Here is a 20595-nt window from a genome sequence, read left to right as displayed (position 1 = left end):
TTCATTACAAACATATTCGCGAATTTACAAACAAAGCAAAAATAGTAATATAAAAGGTAATTAGAAAATGCCGCCGGACAGCAGGTCAGAAAAAAAGGCTCCCAACTACTCCCACGTTATCCTTTTGTTAAGTTTACCCTCCAATGCCAAACTGTAGAAACAAATATCCTATCTCACCTCGACCGAGCTGTTTTCATCATTTCTTCAAAACTCTACAGTTTTTAAGATTTATAAAAAAAAACTACTGAGATCCTGAATCTACTCGTTCAGTTCTACACAGAAATATGTAGATATGTAACTATTATAAACTCTTTTATTGTAGAGAGATAAATTACACCAAAAACCCTTAAACCATGAATACAACACTACAATGTCTGAAAATATCACAAATCTGTGCCAGAAACTCTTTTTAATAGAAATGTGAACCTGATATCAAGGTTAGCTAAATCTTCAAGTTATCAACCGTGTAATATTCATCAGAGGAGTGTTCTATTTAGTCAAACACATTCTTAGTTCTTTTAGTACTCCGGGAAATCCTGAACCTATCCAATCAGCTAGAACCACAAATTGAAGCTGGCCTACACCTGTAAAGTATGCGGGTACAAGAAACTCACATCTCATCTCAAAACACAGCTATGAAAAAGGAGTTTGTCATAGTGAAATGTGAAGGGTGCTCCAACCATCATGATAGCAGACAACTTGAAATGGTTTTACTGATTAAAAGCCAGGGGTAACAAATATTGAACATATTTTGCGGGAGAAAGGAGAACAAGTGAGGCGGATAGATAGGAATGGAGCAATTGAACTGATAGAGGGTGAGTAGAAATTATTGAGTTGTCTTGACTATGCTCTTTGATTAGCATTAGGAACTAGTCATATTCATTTGTAATAATTATAATTGTGTATAATTTTAGGGCTGCAAAGGTCTCTTCTGCTTAAGTCATGACATAAAACTGAACACAAACATTGTGTGATTGAGCCCATTAGGGAATTAAATGTTCACTAATGAGTTTCATCAAGTTAAACTACCATTTCATTGGCTGTCAATTCCATGTTTCCAAAATTATGCCATAATTACATACATGGTTCATTTAGTCAATAGCAAAAGCAACTCATGTACCTACTTGGTTATAGGTACCACCTATTAAATTGTGTTAAAATAAGTAAATAAGTTATAGATAGGTACAAAGCTAGGTAGGCATTTCTTAATAGAAAGTAAGCTTTTAAAAAATAAATTTCAATCTCATGTTCTACTTTTTGTTGTTTTCCATTTCCAAAAATGCTGACTTTGAGATATTTCTTTTTTTTTATCTTTGGTAGAAACAGAAAACTACCAAAACCTAAATAAGATCACCCTCTGGAAAGAAAACAACTCATTATACCATTGTTTACAATTGTTACAAGCCTAAAGATACATAGGTACCTTTGGTTATTTAAAATTTTCTGTGTAAAAAAAATCCGAGTAACCAATACTTATGTTATCTATCTTTAGGCTAAAATTGAAACACCATATTTACTGATCTCCAATGTCATAAAATATATTGTGCACAAAATACAGAGTATTATTATCCCTGAATAAATTGGAAAGTGCTGGCATATGTAGGTGTATTATGGAGACAAGTACTGGTGCTGTCTGAATTCCCTACTGTCCTCGAGACATGTGCTTCATTTTCTCCATGCTTTTCCTCCATCTTCTATTCTAGGGGAAAAATGAATAACTAAAATGAATCTAGCTAAAAACACTAGCTTAAGTATTTTATCCGAAAAAGAGTAGGTACATCGATAAGTACTAAAGTACAGCTCTAACAACATCGCATCAATGCGATGGTTGTTAAATCGTAGGGTTGGCTCATCGTTGAAAAATGGTTAGTGGTTACATGGGGAACCGTTTGCCAACGGTAAGACAGCGAGCCAACCCATACACATGTAGCCAACCACTAAAACACTCGTAGAACGTAAGGCCAATAATCTTATATTATAAGAACGAGATCCATTCACTCATTCACATTTCACATTTCATAGTTCACACACTGATCGCTCTATCTCTAGAACCACAACACCTGGAAAGCTGAAATTTGGTAGGAATATTCCTTTTATGGTCTAGGTGTGCAATAAGAAAGGATTTTGCGAAAATCTAAACCGATCCTGAGATATGATCAATTTTTGATCGCTAAAATCACCATAAGAAATACACAGAGTGCAGAGACTGAGGGAGAGAAAACTTTTCCTCGCTCGCCTAATATTGAGTTTCGTTTATGTTTTTAGTTTGATAAAAATACAAGTTCGGCCATGCCTTTTCCACAAGCTTGGCCATGCCTCGGGATGAACTAGCGGGATTCCGGAGCGAAGCGACGGAATTCAGCTAGTAAATCTTATATTATAAGAACGAGAACTCATTCACATTTCACACACTGATCGCCAACAAAAAAAAAATTAAGAAAAAAAAACCCCCGAGATTTTGGAAAAAAAAAAAAAAAAAAAAAAAAAAAAATCTACTTTCTGGCGAAAAAATAAATTGGAAAAAATTGAAAGAAGGAGGGAGGGAGGGAGACGGGGGGAGGGGGGAATGAGCGCGAAAATTGTGAATAATTTAGCCACGAGTGTGAACCCACAGAGTTAGGAGGGGGAGGAGGGGAAGATGAGTGTGAAGGGGAGGGGGGGAGTGTGAGAGTGAACCTAGTGGGGGAGAGAGGAAATATGAGAGAGAAGAGGGGTGGGGTAGTGAGGAAAGGGAAGGAGGAGGAGGAGAAGGAGGAGGAGGAAGGACCTATTGTGAGAGGTTAGGAATAGAGATGATGCCTCAGAGTACTATCAGAAGTGAGTGTGAGTATGAAAAGGAGGAGGAGGAGAAAAGGAGTATTGAAAAGAAAGAGGATGAGTAGAAGGAGGAGGGGGAGAATAAGAAGGAGGAGGAAGGAGAATAAAAAGGAGGAGGAAAAGAAGAAGGATGAGGAAAAGAAGGAGGAGGAAAAGAAGGAGGAGGAGGAGAAAATTATTTTCATGGAATTATGGAACGAGATAAAAATTGTTGATCCCCTCACTCAACTTGTTAAAAAAAAATGTGGTAAAGCTGAGATAGATAGGTAGCTATAGGTGCGTGGTAAAGCTAGCTGAGATTTAAATATAAAACCAAACTCAAACCACTCTACGTATAATGCATGAAGTAAAAGTAGGAGAAGGTGGAAGAAGCGTGTCGCAGGTTTTTTTCATTCGCGGTGAAAAAACCTCCTCCCACTCTTTCGCCTGTAGCTCCCTTACAACTCAATAGTACCCGTATTGTTGTTGACATCAACTCTGGATGTGTGCTCAGGAAGTGTGCCTTCGCAGGTTTGTATCCGCCAAAACATAGACTATCAAACAAACCTGAAAAAAAAAAAAAAAAAAATACCAAAAATAGTGTACTGTGTCCTCATAAAAAATAAATGTTTTTAAAAAATCAATGTTAAGTTTTATGACTTTTATTTCATGATTTATTTCAAAAACATTTTTATTTAAAAAAAAAAAGATCGGAAAATAATTCTTATCCAAAGAGGTTTTTTCTATCACAAAGGAATTTTGTACATCTCGCAACACCGCAATATTATTTTTTCTGGAAATTCGTGTGATTCGTATTTTTTTATTTTTTCTGAATGGTTAGCTAGGTATTTTATCTCAATCTCGAGCTACACCTTTCCCAGCATCTCGGAATTTTCCTGTCAAGCTTTTACTCAATCTATTCGTCATTTTGTAAAGTAGTAGTGCTAGGAAGTGTTGCTGTATCATCATGACCAGTGAACAATCCTTTGGCAAGTGAAACACATCCGAATCAGAAGATGGCTGACGGAGGAGTGTGGAAATTACAGGATGATGGTTACTTGAATATTGATGCAGATCCAGATAGTGTTATCTATCATCCCAACCTGAACATCCTCATAGTGCTATCCAGAAATGCAGAGTGTATTGTTGTTGACATCAACTCTGGATGTGTGCTCAGGAAGTGTGCCTTCGCAGGTTTGTATCCGCCAAAACATAGACTATCAAACAATCCTGATTATAGTAAAATGACTCATGCCTGAGACTTTACTCTGAATTTTCACTTAGTATAAGATAAACTAACTATACAAAATCATCTGATAGGTTGATTTTATGCCTTGGATTAAAACTAAGCCCATCAGCAATCAGGTACCTACTTAACCTCACTTTAAACCTTAATTGGGATCTTTTCTGTCAGAAGTCTAGTTTGTTCACAGCTATGACAGGGTACTTTGTAACTTGCTTTTGTAGCACCTTGTGACTTTTCAATTGACAATGCTGGTTACAACATCAGTTGCTTGAATACATGTGCTTGAATTCACAATTTGGAACATAACCAAAATAATGCTTCACAGAGAATGAAGTTGACATGCATAAAAAACTGAATTTTTCTTGTGATTCTTTTTCCTAGAGTTGTTTCTTTATCGAGTTCTACAGCTGAAGAGAAATGTCCAAGGGAATTTATTTATTATCTACTTAAACTTCAGTAAGAGATAATGTACTATCCATTTTTGTGGTAGGTACCTATTTTAATTTGATTTTTTTACTTTCTATTATTTTCTTTCTAATCAAAAGAAAATCAAGTTGAATTCAAAATCAAAGATGATTGGCAGAATTGTTCTAGAAACAAAAGTTATTCTACCATTGATTAAACACTTGGTGATGATTCATCTGGTCAAAGTTCTCATTTGAGCTTTTTAGAACTCTCACCTTGTGAACCATCATCTAGAAACAAAAGTTATTCTACCATTGATTAAACACTTGGTGATGATTCATCTGGTCAAAGTTCTCATTTGAGCTTTTTAGAACTTTCACCTTGTGAACCATCATCAAAGGTAGGTAATTGTGTTAATCAAGAGATGTACAAGTAGGTACCTAATTAATTAGATAAAAAAAAAATCCCAACTTGGAAATGATTTTTTTATACCTACCTATTTGTCTTGGGGAGGCAAAAAAGAGAGAACTGATCTCACTTCTAAATGACCATTGATTAAACACTTGGTGATGATTCATCTGGTCAAAGTTCTCATTTGAGCTTTTTAGAACTTTCACCTTGTGAACCATCATCAAAGGTAATTGTGTTAATCAAGAGATGTACGAGTAGGTACTTAAATAATTAGATTTAAAAAAAAATCCCAACTTGGAACTGATTTTTTTTATACCTATCTATTTGTCTAAGGGGGGCTAAAAGAGGAGAACTGATCTCACTTCTAAATGAAAAAAAAGTAGCTGCATTTTCAATGTGATTGATATTTCAATCATTTAAACTTTGATCTCATTAATTCAGTGTACACAAAAGACTGCATCATGATATCAAACACCTACATTTGATTTTTCCAATGTCATCCACAGTAATGCATATCTCTTATCTGATGTTCCTTATCACATTACCTACTCAATTTATTTAATAGCTCAATATGGCACCAAATCATAAAGACACTTTAAAATTATGATTTGTGTATGGTACCTACATGCCTCAGCTCATTTACATTGGCTAAAAAAGTCAAGTATGGGGTTGACTATGTCTAGACCAAGTCATCTGTGCCTGAAGAATTAATTTGGCCTCTAATAAAAACTTTAAAAACTTTGGTATTTAAACCAAAAAGATAAGAATTATATGAAGACTTATTGCTTGGAGGTGAAAAAATTTCAAATTACACCCGTGATTTTTATTTTTTTCAACACTGGATTAATTTTTTCTCTCTTTACAGAAGAGGGCCAACCTATTAAAGGTGCATATTTACCGAGTTATGACAAAGTGTTATTGACAGATACAAAGTCTGTGGGAGTGCGGAGTGACTACAATGGTGTACTTCTCTTGGACACAATGTTACAGACATGCTTGAAAAGCAAAAACAATCCAGTCAAATTGGAAATGCTTGTGTCTGAGGTATGAAACTAATGATTTTTTTTTCTTTTTTTTTACTGTTGACCAGTTAGTTCTGGAGGTTGGTGGTTCTAGCCCAAGTTAAGTCAAGATTTATCTAGGTGTATAAACTGGTTAATAATATTTGTGACAAGCATTTAACAATGCTAAATACTATTAAAATTCCTTTTTAAAGCTGTTCCTTTACTTTTCTGTCTGAGTTGTAAAGAGACAAATCTTTGTATGTAATATGTTTGAACTTTTGCTCTGAATAAATGAAGTAATATTATCTATGATTGTGTTCATTTGCAGGCTATACTCCTACAACAGACATTGAAAACAATTGAAACTACTGGCTGTGAGTTTTCTCCTGGACTATGGACCGAAGTACTCACTGAGCTAGAGACCAAGATTGAAGCTGCTCAATCAGAACCAAAAAAGAGTGCCAAATCTCAAAAGGTAAGTATTGTTTCATCTGTTGTCTATCTTACATGGGTGATTCAAATAGGTTTGCCTATCGATATAAGCCTTTCTGACGGTTAGGTGTAGGGGCGAACAGTCCTGAAAGTCAGGTTAAGCTGATACCTACTAATTTTACAGGGAAGGATTGATTATATTTGTTCATTCCACTGTGGAACTTGCTCAAGGAAAAGGTGTTCCAATGGGATGATTTGTCCCAAATTTTACTAACCAATAATGTCATTAATGTGTTAAAATGTTTTTTCCTCGATTTTTTCCCCAATTTTTTTAAACAAAAAATGTTAAAAATTTTTTTAATAAAAAAAAAAAAAAAAAAAAAATTCCTAGTTCCATCAAAATCAATAAAACCATTTCGAATTTCAATGAAGTTTGAAATTAGAATCCCAAAATCCATTTCCCTCCTTTTTTTCTCTTAGCAGGACAGTTTATAACATTTGCTTAGCAGGACAGTTTATAACATTTGAGATACCTGTATAAGTGGAAACAAATGCAATAATTCCCTGCTATTGTCCTTCTCTCTAAGTTTGAAATTAAAATCCCAAAATCCATTTCCCTCCTTTTGTTCTCTTAGCAGGACAGTTTATAACATTTGAGATACCTGTATAAGTTATAAGTGGAAACAAATGCAATAATTCCCTGTTATTGTCCTCTCCCCAGTGGAACATCATCTGTCTGGAGCTGAAGCACGCGTCATTCAAGACCGCCTGCTACAGTTTAGTGTGTGAGTTGAAGAGACAGAACCGTCATGTACCAGCCCTGGCTATAGCATCCGCTATTAACGAGAGACTGAACTGTCTTCACCCGACTCCATTCCCAATAGACTCACAACCGTCTGATCATAGGAACCTGATGTTCTCTGAGGCAGCGCGCCGGGAAACATTTGCCAAGTGGCCCCATATGGATTATAAGTAAGTTGGATTATAATAGAGTTTAGTCAGCTCCCATGACGTAGTGGTCACTGCCCTCGCGTTGCACGCGGGAGACCGGGGTTTGATTACCGGCAGGGTGGAAAAATTTGTGTCATGCAAATGATTGACTCCGTGACTGGCTGTTGCGGGGCCCACTCAGCCTTGTGAAGAAAATGAGTTTTGTGTAGCTATGTATAAAATAAATGCACATAACGGCCGGTGCCAGCATGGTAGGTAAAACATTGGGTGTTATGATTATTGAGATATTTGGAAAATCCTACGATGCTGCAGTGAGTACCAAAGTTGTGATATAATAACTCAAAGAAACGGCATTTGTTTATTTATAATTTTAATTTCAGATGGGCATTACCGGATCAGATGGCACAGGCAGGTTTCTATCATCAGCCAAGTGGTACAGGATATGATAGAGCCATGTGTTTTACTATTTTGTTTGTTTTTAATTTCAGATGGGCATTACCGGATCAGATGGCACAGGCAGGTTTCTATCATCAGCTCAGTGGTACAGGGGATGATAGAGCCATGTGTTTTACTATTGTGCTTGTTTTAATTTCAGATGGGCATTAGTCATTACCGGATCAGATGGCCACAGGAGTTTCTATCATCAGCCAGTGGTACAGGGATGATAGAGCCATGTGTTTTACTATTGTGTTTGTTTTAATTTCAGATGGGCATTACCAGATCAGATCTGGCACAGGCAGTTTCTATCATCAGCCAAGTGGTACAGGGATGATAGAGCCATGTGGTGTTATACCTATTGTGTTTGTTTTTAATTTCAGATGCAGAGAGCAATACCGATCAGAATGGCACAGGCCAGTTTCTATCCATCAGCCCAGTGGTACAAGGATGATAGAGGCCATGTGTTTTAACCTATTGTTTGTTTGTTTTATTTCAGATAGGCATTACGGACAGTGGCACAGGCAGGTTTCTATCATCAGCCCAGTGGTACAGGGATGATGATAGAGCCATGTGTGTTTCCATGTGGTTTGTTTTTAATTTCAGATGGGCATTACCGGATCAGATGGCACAGGCAGGGTTTCTATCATCAGCCAAGTGGTACAGGGGATGATAGAGCCATGTGTTTCACTATTGTGTTTGTTTTAATTTCAGATGGGCATTACCGGATCAGATGGCACAGGCAGGTTTCTATCATCAGCCCAGTGGTACAGGGGATGATAGGGCTATGTGTTTCACTTGTATTGTATGCCTGGTGTGCTGGGAGCCAACAGATGAACCTTGGTAAGTGCCCGCGTTCTTAGTAGAGAGAAGAAAAGGAGGATGTTTTGTTGAAAATGAATACCTATTTAAGTACAATTTTTTGCTATTATGAAGTAAAAATTAATTAATATTTGAAGAAAAAATGTCAATTTTGTTTTGGTTAGCTTATAGCATTTCATCTCACCCATTCAACAACATAATTTAGCAAAATATTGGGACAAAAAATGACCTTAATAAAGGGTTAAAAAAAAAAAAAAAAAAAGATGGGTGTTTCAACGCCGTTTTTATTTCGTAGTAATGAAACAACTGCCACATTAGACGCATCTGGTCCGTGTCGTAACATGTCCATCCCGTAGTATGTCTCTCATCAGAATATAACATTAGATAACATCTCACCCATTCGTTCACCCCACAGGGCAGAGCATGAGCGTCACTCCCCATGCTGTCCATTTGTGAAGGGAGAGTACACTCAGAATGTGCCTCTATCTGTCACCTACGCCACGGCTCCAGCCCTAGCCATGACCCACGCCCTCAACCCAGATTCGACACTGGTTGATATTACCACGCTGCCTGGCTATATCCCGCTCATATCACGAGACAGTACCGTGCTGGTACTCAACTATATACGACAACTCAAGGTAAGTCAACCTCTAACCACTGGTAGACATTACCACGCTGCCTGGCTATATCCCGCTCATATCACGAGACAGTACCGTGCTGGTACTCAACTATATACGACAACTCAAGGTAAGTCAACCACTAACCACTGGTAGACATTACCACGCTGCCTGGCTATATCCCGCTCATATCACGAGACAGTACCGTGCTGGTACTCAACTATGTACGACTTGGTTTGGAGGATAGCACGTCTACCTAGCCCTTGGTCGCGGGTTCAATTCCCGCCCGAGGGCGGATTTTATCCTGAACAGATAATGTTGGATCTCGGAACGGCTGACATTCTTCTATCCTGTCCTCCCCACGCTGCCTGGCTATATCCCGCTCATATCACGAGACAGTACCGTGCTGGTACTCAACTATATACGACAACTCAAGGTAAGTCAACCATATGTACCTACCTAATTTGTTTAATATTCAGTTTATTATTATTCTTGATTTGATTTTTCGATTTTACTTTCATGTAATGATTTAAAAACAAGACTAGAGCTTGTTCTCCCTTTATTCCCAATATAAGGTTTAAGTCACCCATCGATTTATTGGCCTTGCTCGGCGTAGCTTAACATAGGTGACGCTAAAACCGGTCTTCAAATAACGACTAAGGTGTTATGCCTGGCTATATCCCGCTCATATCACGAGACAGTACCGTGCTGGTACTCAACTATATACGACAACTCAAGGTAAGTCAACCTCTAACAGTCTAACCACTGGTAGACATTACCACGCTGTCTGGCTATATCCTGCTCATATCACGAGACAGTACCGTGTTGGTACTCAACTATGTACGACAACTCAAGGTAAGTAAACCAGCTTACTTGGTTTGGAGGATAGCACGTCTAACTAGCCCTTGGTCGCGCGTTCAATTCCCGCCCGAGGGCGGATTTTATCCTGAACAGATAATGTTCGATCTCGGAAAGGCTGACTTTCTCCTATCCTGTCCTCCTTTTCTCTTCGAATTAGGAAAGATGAGACCTCAGTAGTTACAGTTCCCTCTGTCTAACCTTTTTTGTCCGTTCTTCCTTTATTATTACGATAGTAATAAAAAGGCATAGTGGACGGGCTATTGTATTCGCTTTGGGTCGATAATTTAAGACCGGTTTTAGCGTCACCTGTGTTAAGCTACGCCGAGAAAGGCCAATAAATGGATGGGTGACTTAAACATCATAGGTATTGGGAATAAAGGGAGAACGGGCTCTAGTCTTGATTTTAAAAAATCATTACATGAAAGTAAAATCAAATCAAAAATAATAATAAACTGAATATTAAACAAATTAGGTAGGTACATAGGCACTGATTTTCTCTAATCACGATCGAATAAACTACGGGCTAAAAAATTCCAGGAGGGACGGGCCCAACTTGTTATTTGTTATAGATCAACCTTTTGATTTGACATCAATCAGATTGCTGTGTCCAAGAGTTTGACCCAAACCAGATTGTAGTCCCAAGCATTAAGGCAAAATAGTCGCCCTTAAAACTTGGAACTCATCACATCGTTGTTCTCTTCACAGGTAGAGAACGAGTTCTCAGTGTCTAAACTGTGCTACGACTACGGACTGAGTCACTCGGAGTTGAAAGTGAGCGCGGCGGCCATAGCGGCTAATGTGAAGCATAGCAGTAAGGCGAGCGAGTCACTTGATGAGGAACATGTGAACCGAGAGGAGACGGAGAATGTGCCTCGTCCTTGTCTAATAGTAGGGGCACGGATGAAGACAACGGGGGAGGATTTGTACCAATTGAAACAGGTAAACAGGCATTTTAATGGATGTGTTTTTGGGTTAAAATTAAAAACGAAAGATTCATTTCTACGTAAAAAGTTGTAAAGAATCTAAATCTGTGCCCTAAATCACCAAAGTATGGAAAAGTATCTTACAAGTGTAATAGCCAATGGAAAAGCAGAATTTTGAATTTGGACGAATCATATCGAAATATGGAATTGTAAATACTTTTCCATACTTTGGTGATTTAGGGCACAGAAAGAAAATTAGATTAGTTTTCTGGCCCCATAGTGACTTCGGGGGCCTCCTTGGGGCCCGTTTTATTTCTCTGAGGACTAGACAGGAGTCATCATGATCCACACAGAGATGTATTAGAGTGTAAGCTTGGGTTTATAGTTTATACCCGTACTAGAAATATCACCAACAGTATTACCATGCTAGGCATCAGGAATCTTAGAACGTGAGTGTAGTGTCGTGGAAAAAATGTCCCAATAATTTAGAAGAAATATATATCTCGCACATATAAAAATATATATCTCTCATATAAATGAGAAAACATGGAGGTATCCCACAGCGGGTATGGTCATGAGAGTTTATTTCAGCAACGATTGATATGGTGAGCTACTGAGCTCTTCAACCGGTGACCAAGTTCAGGAGATTGGTGGTTACTCGAGTACAATTCAAGTCATAAATTTAGTCGAAGTGTTTTAAATTAACATTTTTGTCAAAAGTACTAAAAACTGAGCTGCTGATTACAAGCGGCTAATTTTTTAAGATTGGATAGATCACCCCTAAACTGAATTTAGCTAAGGATGTGGGGAGGAGGAAGTTTGATAGGTGGGTCAAAGTCTGACATCTGATTTTCGTGCGTCGATTGCCGCCCGGGGTTGATTTTATCCTAAACAGATAAGCTTCGTTACCGGAACGGCTAGCTTTCTCCTATATCCTGTCTTCCTTCTTTTTCCGCTTTAAAAAGAAACTTTGATGTTGAAAAACAACAAAACATATCCTTCACTAAGTGCATACCTGCAGCTGTTCAGTCTAGCGCCCTACACAAAAGTACCATGCTCCTCATGTATGCTACACGAATAATAACAGAAGTCAGTTAAAAAATTTTTTTTTTTTTTTTTTTTTTTTTTTTTTTGCCGCTGTAATGAAAAAGTTGTTACCTCAGGATATAATAAATGCACAGAAATGTATGCGGACAAACGCATTACACTGGTCTTGCCTGCAAGGGGGCTTGCTTGGGATCGCGTACAGGAGCGTAAGCTGTGACGTCAAGATGTAAGATTTACCCTTTTTTTTTTTAATCGATTTACCTCGGGATCTAGAAATCGTAGAAGGAAAAGAAAAATTCCCTAGTTCCTCATTTTTTCTGCTCTTTGACTTGGAAACCTCACCGAAGTAACGCAACTGGTCTATTTTAATTGTGTTAAGCATAAATGCTTGTCACAAATGACGGAATTTCAATTGTGTTAATAATACATAATATCTTGAGTGGAAGGTAACCAACCACTGGGCGAGATTAACGCCAGAGGCGTTCTCTACCACCTAACCCTCAGAGCTCCATTACTTATTATGTGATCAAATGCTCAATTAAATTAGGATAAAATTCCATGCCCCGGCTGGAATTTAACCCACGCCCTCCTGTTTACCAGGCGAGTGTCTTGACTACTATGCCATCAAGGCTGGCTTATATGCTCCTCACAAATGTAGGAATTTTAATCCTGTTAATCATAGCCATGTAAGGTTCGTGTTCCAACAGCATTTTCCCTCAAGGTTAGGGTTGCCTTACACCTTATCCACTTTGGGCTTTTTGTGTACAGGGAATGATGCTTCCCTGTAAGGTTGAGTTGAAACAAACTAATTTCCTTGTTCTGTTTGCAGCGACTGGAGAGTGGAGGTAATCCCCTGGCTATGGACACAGAACTGACATCCTCCCCTCCTCCCCCCTCCCCTCACCTATGTCTACTGGTCCTGGACTTCCACTATAGACCCAACAAATCACCTGCCACGGCCGGGACTCAAACCAGCGCCCCCGGGAACAAGAAGGCGGTGTCTGGAACCGGCACCAGCACGGCCACTGTAGGCGGAGGCAAACTCATACAGGTACGCCCCCGATGATGTGTTATGTTTTTTTCTTATTTACTTAATTCTACTTTTTCTGCACTTCTCTCTTCCAAGGTTGTCAAATTGTCGGCGTCCCCCGTCAAAAGTCTGACCCCTGCCACCCCAGGCGAAGGTATTCGCAAAGCCATTCTCCTCCCTCAAGACCAAAGCTCTACCGTCCTGGCTGGCCTAACCACAAGTGGTACCCTGGTACTCATGGATGTACTCAAGCTAGAAGTATTGAGTAGTCTGCTACCGATAGAAGGACAAGAGTTTGTAACACTTACCTATTGTAATAGTAAGTATTTCGAGCTAAATTTAACGAAGGAGGGAAATTGTCTGCCTGTAAGAATTCGTTTATATTTGTTTCACCATAACTCTCAAACGTACTAAGTAAAAACGGCGCGGTAACAAGCGTTTGTAACACTTGTCAGATTTTCCACTTCTCTTTTATTTACTTCTTTATTTTGCAATCTTAAATTCCTTTAGAATTATTTTTGTACACTGTAGATATTTTCGCTAGGACTGGTCTCGTGAGACCAATCTCTAGGGGAGTCCACCAAGTTTGTAGAGTTCTGTACACATGTTATAATTGAATGGCCAAGAGGCAGAGCGCACTAAGTCCAAAAAAAAGAGATTTGAGATAAATGGAGTCAACATTTCCAAAGCGGATTTTTTTCGTAAGCGATGTTTTTTCGATGAATTCTCGTCGGGAAATAAATTTTCGTCTTAAAAAATTCCAACATTTAACATTTTCGCTGTTTCTTTTTTTTCGAGTGAGCTTTAAAGTGCAACAAGTTTTTAACTGAGTTACTTATTTGTTATTTTATTTTTTAATTTCAATTTACCTATTTTCAAGTTTTTTTTTTGTATTATTAAATTTAGATAGGTAATATTATTAAAATACATATTAGATAATATTAATTTTGTGTGTTGCGTCTGAAAATAAAGGTACATACAGTACTGTTCTTAATTAGATACTGTTTACATTTAACCTTAATTAAGTAAATCGTGTATTATGTCATAGTAACACATGTACGTAATAAGTACTAGTATACCATAATATGATTTAATTAGGCTCTTGACTTCCTCTTAACTCGTTATATCATATTGCATAATAGATACTCGTTATGTACAAGTATATCATAATTATTATGACATATTATAACATAATACATAGATATAGATATCGTATTTATTATGATATTATTAATTTAATATTATGCGAAAACACTTCAATAGATTGAAGGATTGAAATATACGTTTCGTTTTGTAATAATTGGCCTTGGATGTCGAATGCTGAACAGGCACAAAGGCAAATTCAATAATACCTCAGTATACTCAACATAGGTACCTATAGCATACACAAACGCTTCAATCATGAACGCTATGTCAATTTACATAAATATTTACAGCCGTTTCTCTCTTCAGATCTCAATCTCTCAGCAAGTCGTTTTCTGTACAGTCGAACGTGGATAGGCAGGAATCCAAGGGACAGGCGATATTTTCCTCCTTATTTGCCTGCCTCGGTGGTGTAGTGGTCAAGGCGCTCGCCTGGTAAACAGGAGGGCGTGGGTTCAATCCCAGCCGAGGTATGGAATTTTATCCTCAATATAACTTGAGAATTTGACCACAATAATAGTAGTAGCCTACTGCTGGAGTAAAGGGACTTTTCAGTCCTATGCGATCAGTATAAATTAATAAGCACTATTATAACCTATTATTATTATTATTAAGCACTATTACTGAGAAGTTTCCAGCTTAAAAAATCTGGTGTGAACATCACACGACTTTCTATTACATTAAACTTCTCAAAGTCGGACAGTTCTAAAAATCCCATGGGATCAACTATTCACATGCTTACTTGTTAATGGTTCACAAATAAAATTCTTTCTTTTTTTTAATTATACGCCATGGTGCGGACTGCTCTCACAAGTTTCAAGTTTTTAGCATCATTACTTTTCTTCATAATCATTTTCTTTATTTTTCAACTCTGACCCACATTTTTTCTTCACTCAACATTCGGAGCTTTTGAAATTATTTTTATCCCTCTGGATGAAATATAAATAATAAATAAAAAAACCTTCTTGACAAAACGTAGGTAGGTAGGTACCTCTGTCTGCTCGTCAACAACACAAACATTGTTAAAAAGTTGCCTCCTTTTCAGTTCTCTTTCCTTCTCTCTCTCTCTCTCTCTCTCTCTCTCTCTCTCTCTCTCTCTCTCTCTCTCTCTTCCTATTCTTCCCTCTATTTCCATTTTCCCTAAGGCAGGGAAAGGCCCTCTCCCTCTCTCTCTCTCTCTCTTCCCCTCCTTCTCTCTCTCTCCTGCTGAAGTTTTGACATGACACTTTTTATCTTCTTTTTTTTCCCCGAGTACAGTTGTTATTTTTTGTTCATACTTCTAACTTTTATCTGTAGGTAAAAATCCGCGTTCTTGGATTCAAGGATTATCATTGTAGCACGTAGGTATGTAGGTAGGCTGACACACATTCTGAATTCTGTTTCAAATGTCTCTTCTGTACAATTTGGGTGCGGCTAGGTTGAAAAACACGCGTTTTTGTTTGTTTGTTTGTTTTTTTTTTTTTTTTTTTTTTTTTTTTTTTTTTTTTTTTTTTTTTTTTTTTGTTTTTAATTTATTTACCTGCATGTAATGTACTTTACTCTACCCAAGGGGAAATAAAAAGAGGAAGACCAAACACAAGATGGGAAGATCCACTCAAGAAATCAGTAGGACAACTCTGGAAGAGAGTAGCTCAAGATAGAGATAGATGGAAGCTTTGCGTCGCTGAAATCACGGGTCCATCAAGGCAATGTACTTAAGAGCATCCCTTTTAACTGCTGAGGTCATGTCAGGTTGTATACGTCCAAATAGTGATGTACCCAAATTTCCAATAGTGATGTACCGATTTTGAAAATTTGGACCGATTGCAATACTTTCTCATTACCTTGTATAGGTTCCCTATACGTAAAGGTAATAGAAAGTAAAAAGTTCCTGCTTAGAGATATCCCGAATTTTCATTCCTGTTTATAGAGATTCATTTGAACCCAGGTTAGGGGGAAAGGAAAATTTTCGTCCCTATCGGGAATCGAACCCGCGAACTAGCACTTACAAGATACAAGGCAGGGCGCTGTCTACCAAGATACAACTACTAACAAGGCTGTCCCCGATCAGTCTATCACAGACTTGGTATTAGGGTTTTCCCGAATGAGATCTACAATTCCATGGACCAGTAGTAGGTAATACCTACTATGTACCATTAAGTAATAAAGTTACTTTAAAGAAAGTACATAGGTAATAATAAAGAAAGTAGGTAGGTAATAAGTGTAATAACTAATAACCTACATATTTTCCTGGAATCTGGAAGTCATTTTCCAAATGTGTTCGAAATCTCTGGAAGTCTAGAAGAAAATCCTTTCTTGAAAGATATTTAAGCCTCTTTACTGAAGTACTGAAGGACTTATGTTGTATTAGGTATCTACATAGGTGTAGTTTTCATATCGTTACGTTGAAAGTCAAAAATGATAGGTACCTACGTCTCATGGGTCTCATGACATGACATTGCTTAGAGTTGTACTCTTTTACGTAACTCGTACTTACCTATTTACTTCTTTAAGTTAATAAATTTTGCGGGTTCGATTCCCGCCTAGGGCGAATTTTATCCTGAACGGATAACGTTCGTTCTCGGAACGGCTAGCGGCTGACTTTCTCCTATCCTGTCTTCTTCTCTCTTCGATTTCGGGACGATAAGACCTCCGCATTTACAATAATTCCCTCTATCAACCTCCTCCTGTCAACCAACCAACAAACCTAAAAAAGACCCAACTAAACTCAAGAACCCTAAGACCCAACTAAACTCAAGAACCCTAAAGTGATTTGAGCCCTTTCCTTGGAACGTTTTCAATAATAGTGACAGTTCGAAAGTAGCTAAAAGTTATCGGGAATACAGATTCGGCAGGTAGGTACACATACAAATCTCTGGAGTGTAAACAGCAAAAGAGAAAGAAAGAGAGAGAGAGAGAGAGAGAGAGAGAGAGAGAGAGAGAGAAGGGAAAATGGGAGAATAAAGTTCGTCGCAATTTTTGTTGTAGAAAAAAGTTAGAAGGTTAAGTTATCCCCTGTCTTCTTTAGTCTACATCATATAAACTGATGAGTAGTAAGTTTTCATGTGACTAAACTCACCCAGAATCCTACTGAAATATAAGGGAGAACTTTGTCCCTAGGAGAGAAAGTAAAAAAAAAGAGAAGAAGAAAGAGAGAGAGAGAAAGAGAGAGAGAGAGAGAGAGAGAGAGAGAGAGAGAGAGAGAGAGAGAAAAGGAATAAACCAAGGTAAGAAACTACATTTACATACCTAGTAAGCAGGTAGGCACTTTAGAGCTTTTTTTAAAGGGGAGGGTAAAATTTTGATCTTATATTGCGTATTGCATACTCAAATAGACAGACGGCGTCCATACAATTTTTTTCCTTCTCTGTTACTTTAATCTATGAAATGTCGGAGTTTCCCAATACGACACTAATGGAGGTAGGTACCTAATTGAAGGTTAGAGGATTTAGAGGTCGAACAAAAAAGTTTACCACCAACGTCGTTGTAAATTTAATTATTTTAGTTTGTATATTTTAATTTGTTGATTACGTTTTCAAAATGAAAATATACCTATGTAGGTACTAGGTACCTACGTAAATATTAAAAAATACGAAGGAGGAAGAGAAGAAGAAGGAAAAGGAGGAGGAGGAGGAGGAGGAGGAGGAGAAGAAGAAGAAGAAGAAAGAAGAGGAAGAAGAAAAAAAACAACAGGTCCTGAGGGTAAATGTACTTAGGCTTAGGAAGTTAATTTCATTTAATTATTTTAGTTTGTATATTTTAATTTGTTGATTACGTTTTCAAAATGAAAATATACCTATGTAGGTACTAGGTACCTACGTAGATATTAAAAAATAAGAAGGAGGAAGAGAAGAAGAAGAAGGAAAAGGAGGAGGAGAAGAAGAAGAAGAAGAAGAAGAAGAAGAAGAAGAAGAAGGAGAAGAAGAAGAAGAAGAAGAAGAAGAAGAAGAAGAAGAAGAAAGAAAACAACAGGTCCTGAGGGTAAATGTACTTAGGCTTAGGAAGTTAATTTCAAGAAAGTTTTAATTTTAGAGTACCTCTCTTACTAATAAATACGTCTTAACGTAATCCAATATTATATCTTGTTTATTTTACCGTGAAAGAGCGAAAAAAGAGATGAAAAACAAGGAAAAGGAGAAGAAGAAGAAGAAGAAGGAGAAGATGTGGAAAGGTGATAATGAGTGCAAAACAGGAAGGGAGAGCTCTGTAAACCGATTTGAAGAAGGAATTTTGGTAAATGAAAATGTTAGAATATAACTTACCACTTATGTAGGTAGGTATACCTGAAGAAGAAGAAGAAGAAGAAGAAGAAGAAGAAGAAGAAGAAGAAGAAGAAGAAGAAGAAGAAGAAGAAGATGTGGAGCTCTGTAAACCGATTTGAAGAAGGAATTTTGGTAAATGAAAATGTTAGAATATAACTTACCACTTATGTATGTAGGTATACCTTAGAGCTTAGAGCATTAGAGAGAGAGAGAGAGAGAGAGAGAGAGAGAGAAATGGGAATAAAGGGGAAAGTTCATCTCCTAAGTAGATATTTTCGCACTCTTTCCAACGATATAGATAACTCAGAAAGTCTATTTTTGGACTTAGTCCTCCGCTCTGCCTTTTTTTTTTTACCCATTCCATTATTATACTATGTCAAAATCATCATCACCACCACCACCACCACCACCACCACCACCACCACCACCTTATGTTTGTACCTAATGTGTTGTATTCTTGTTTATTGTACATATATAAAAATAAATGAGAGCACCTTTTGCTATGTTTGAAAAATGAAAATGAAATACTATAATCTGAGTGCGCTGTTATTTGTTTCAGATCATACAAGTGTCTACTACATCTCCCGACGTTGTAGTAACAGAGATACATCTGCTGTCAGACTGTCTACATGTGTTGGTCTTACTATCCGATGGAACTCTGCATTTGTACGCGCTAGACCACAGCGAGAAGGTAAATAGTTCGCGAGGGTTCGATTCCCATGATCGACAGAAAAAAAACCATGGGCTAAAAACCACTTTTTTGGAATCAGGGGACTCCAAAACGGATTTTTACAGTCATTTCCCAATTTTGGACCGATGGTAATACTTTCTCATTACTCATTACTAGTATAGCTCGCTATACTGTAGTAATACAAAGTAAAAACGCATTTTGAATTTTTCGATTTGTAAATACGTATTTGAATGGCTCAGTTCTTCTCGTGTTTACCCAGCACCTAAGTAGGATATAAATATTGTGTCGCTTATCGCCCTGGTGAGGGATATACAACGGGATGGGCATGTTACGACACAGACCACATGAGTCTAATGTAGCGGTTGTCTGATTTTTACTAAGTAAAAACGGCGCGGTAACAAGCGTTTGTAACACTTGTCAGATTTTCCACTTCTCTTTTATTTACTTCTTTATTTTGCAATCTTAAATTCCTTTAGAATTATTTTTTTATTTACTTAATTCTACTTTTTCTGCACTTCTCTCTTCCAAGGTTGTCAAATTGTCGGCGTCCCCCGTCAAAAGTCTGACCCCTGCCACCCCAGGCGAAGGTATTCGCAAAGCCATTCTCCTCCCTCAAGACCAAAGCTCTACCGTCCTGGCTGGCCTAACCACTAGTGGTACCCTGGTACTCATGGATGTACTCAAGCTAGAAGTATTGAGTAGTCTGCTACCACTACAGTGCCGTCATACGACAGGCATCCGCTACTGGAGTCGTAGTTTATCAAGGCTCGGTTTCCGCGCGGACACGTCGCATTGCTTATTCACAAACACGCTGTATGCCAAACCGACGCGTAAGAAACGACGGGGGGGCCTGGGGGCAAATCGCACGGGGAACGGTATGCACGCGCGGATGGATTGGGATCGCCAAACTGTGTTTTATCGTTGACGGGGCAATTCAGACTGCGACGTGTATTAGACAACTTGCGACAACAGCGTAATATTTTAACTTAAAAGCTGGCACGAAATGGTCAACAAAGCCCGTCAAATACTGGAGTCTACCATAATTAAGGGTTGAAAAATGTATCTCTTAGCTGGTAACTTATAAATATTAAAAATTGGGTTGAACGTTGAGGAGGTAACACTCAAAGTAGGCCTAAGAAAAAAGGTTCTACAGGACGGGATCTGTTACCATTAAAATTATTGTAGACTCACAAGGTGATAGGCGTAAATGTATGTATCGATGTGCGTAAAATAGGAGTGCTGTTCGACTCACCCCGGAGGCATTGACCGGTATGCTTTAGTCGGTAAACGTACTATGTTTAAAGGAAACTGGGGCAGTCCTTAGATCTTAGGGACAATGAGATGGCGCACGTTCTGCACGCGGTACTAGTGAATGCGTTGTACCGAATTTACTGAGGCAAACTCTCAAATATACCAGCTTGTGTTTCATATTTGCTTAAGAAATGTCCGTCGTGTTAAAGGAAGGAACAATTTAAATCGAGCTTTTATAGAATGACATAATGTTATCCATTCACAATGTTTTTGAGAACAGGGAAGACAG

The 20595-nt window shown here is 38.0% G+C and overlaps 1 protein-coding gene across 1 annotated transcript in view; it reads left to right on the top strand.

The window, feature by feature from the left end:
• The first annotated feature begins 3588 nt into the window (after positions 1–3588).
• Positions 3589–20595, top strand: part of LOC103519068 (baculoviral IAP repeat-containing protein 6-like) — a 21200-nt gene continuing 4193 nt past the window's right edge. Inside the window, exons 1-9 of the mRNA XM_026830682.1 lie at positions 3589–3990; positions 5724–5902; positions 6191–6337; positions 7016–7266; positions 8395–8523; positions 8918–9140; positions 10686–10919; positions 12780–13001; positions 13077–13299. Of these exons, the coding sequence (XP_026686483.1) occupies positions 3813–3990; positions 5724–5902; positions 6191–6337; positions 7016–7266; positions 8395–8523; positions 8918–9140; positions 10686–10919; positions 12780–13001; positions 13077–13299 (1786 nt within the window). The 5' untranslated portion in view covers positions 3589–3812. The remainder of the gene's footprint in view (positions 3991–5723; positions 5903–6190; positions 6338–7015; positions 7267–8394; positions 8524–8917; positions 9141–10685; positions 10920–12779; positions 13002–13076; positions 13300–20595) is intronic.

The sequence above is a fragment of the Diaphorina citri genome, unplaced genomic scaffold, assembly GCF_000475195.1.
Source record: "Diaphorina citri unplaced genomic scaffold, Diaci psyllid genome assembly version 1.1 scaffold2518, whole genome shotgun sequence".
NCBI lineage: Eukaryota > Metazoa > Arthropoda > Insecta > Hemiptera > Psyllidae > Diaphorina > Diaphorina citri.
This window is presented reverse-complemented; position numbering and strand designations above follow the sequence as displayed.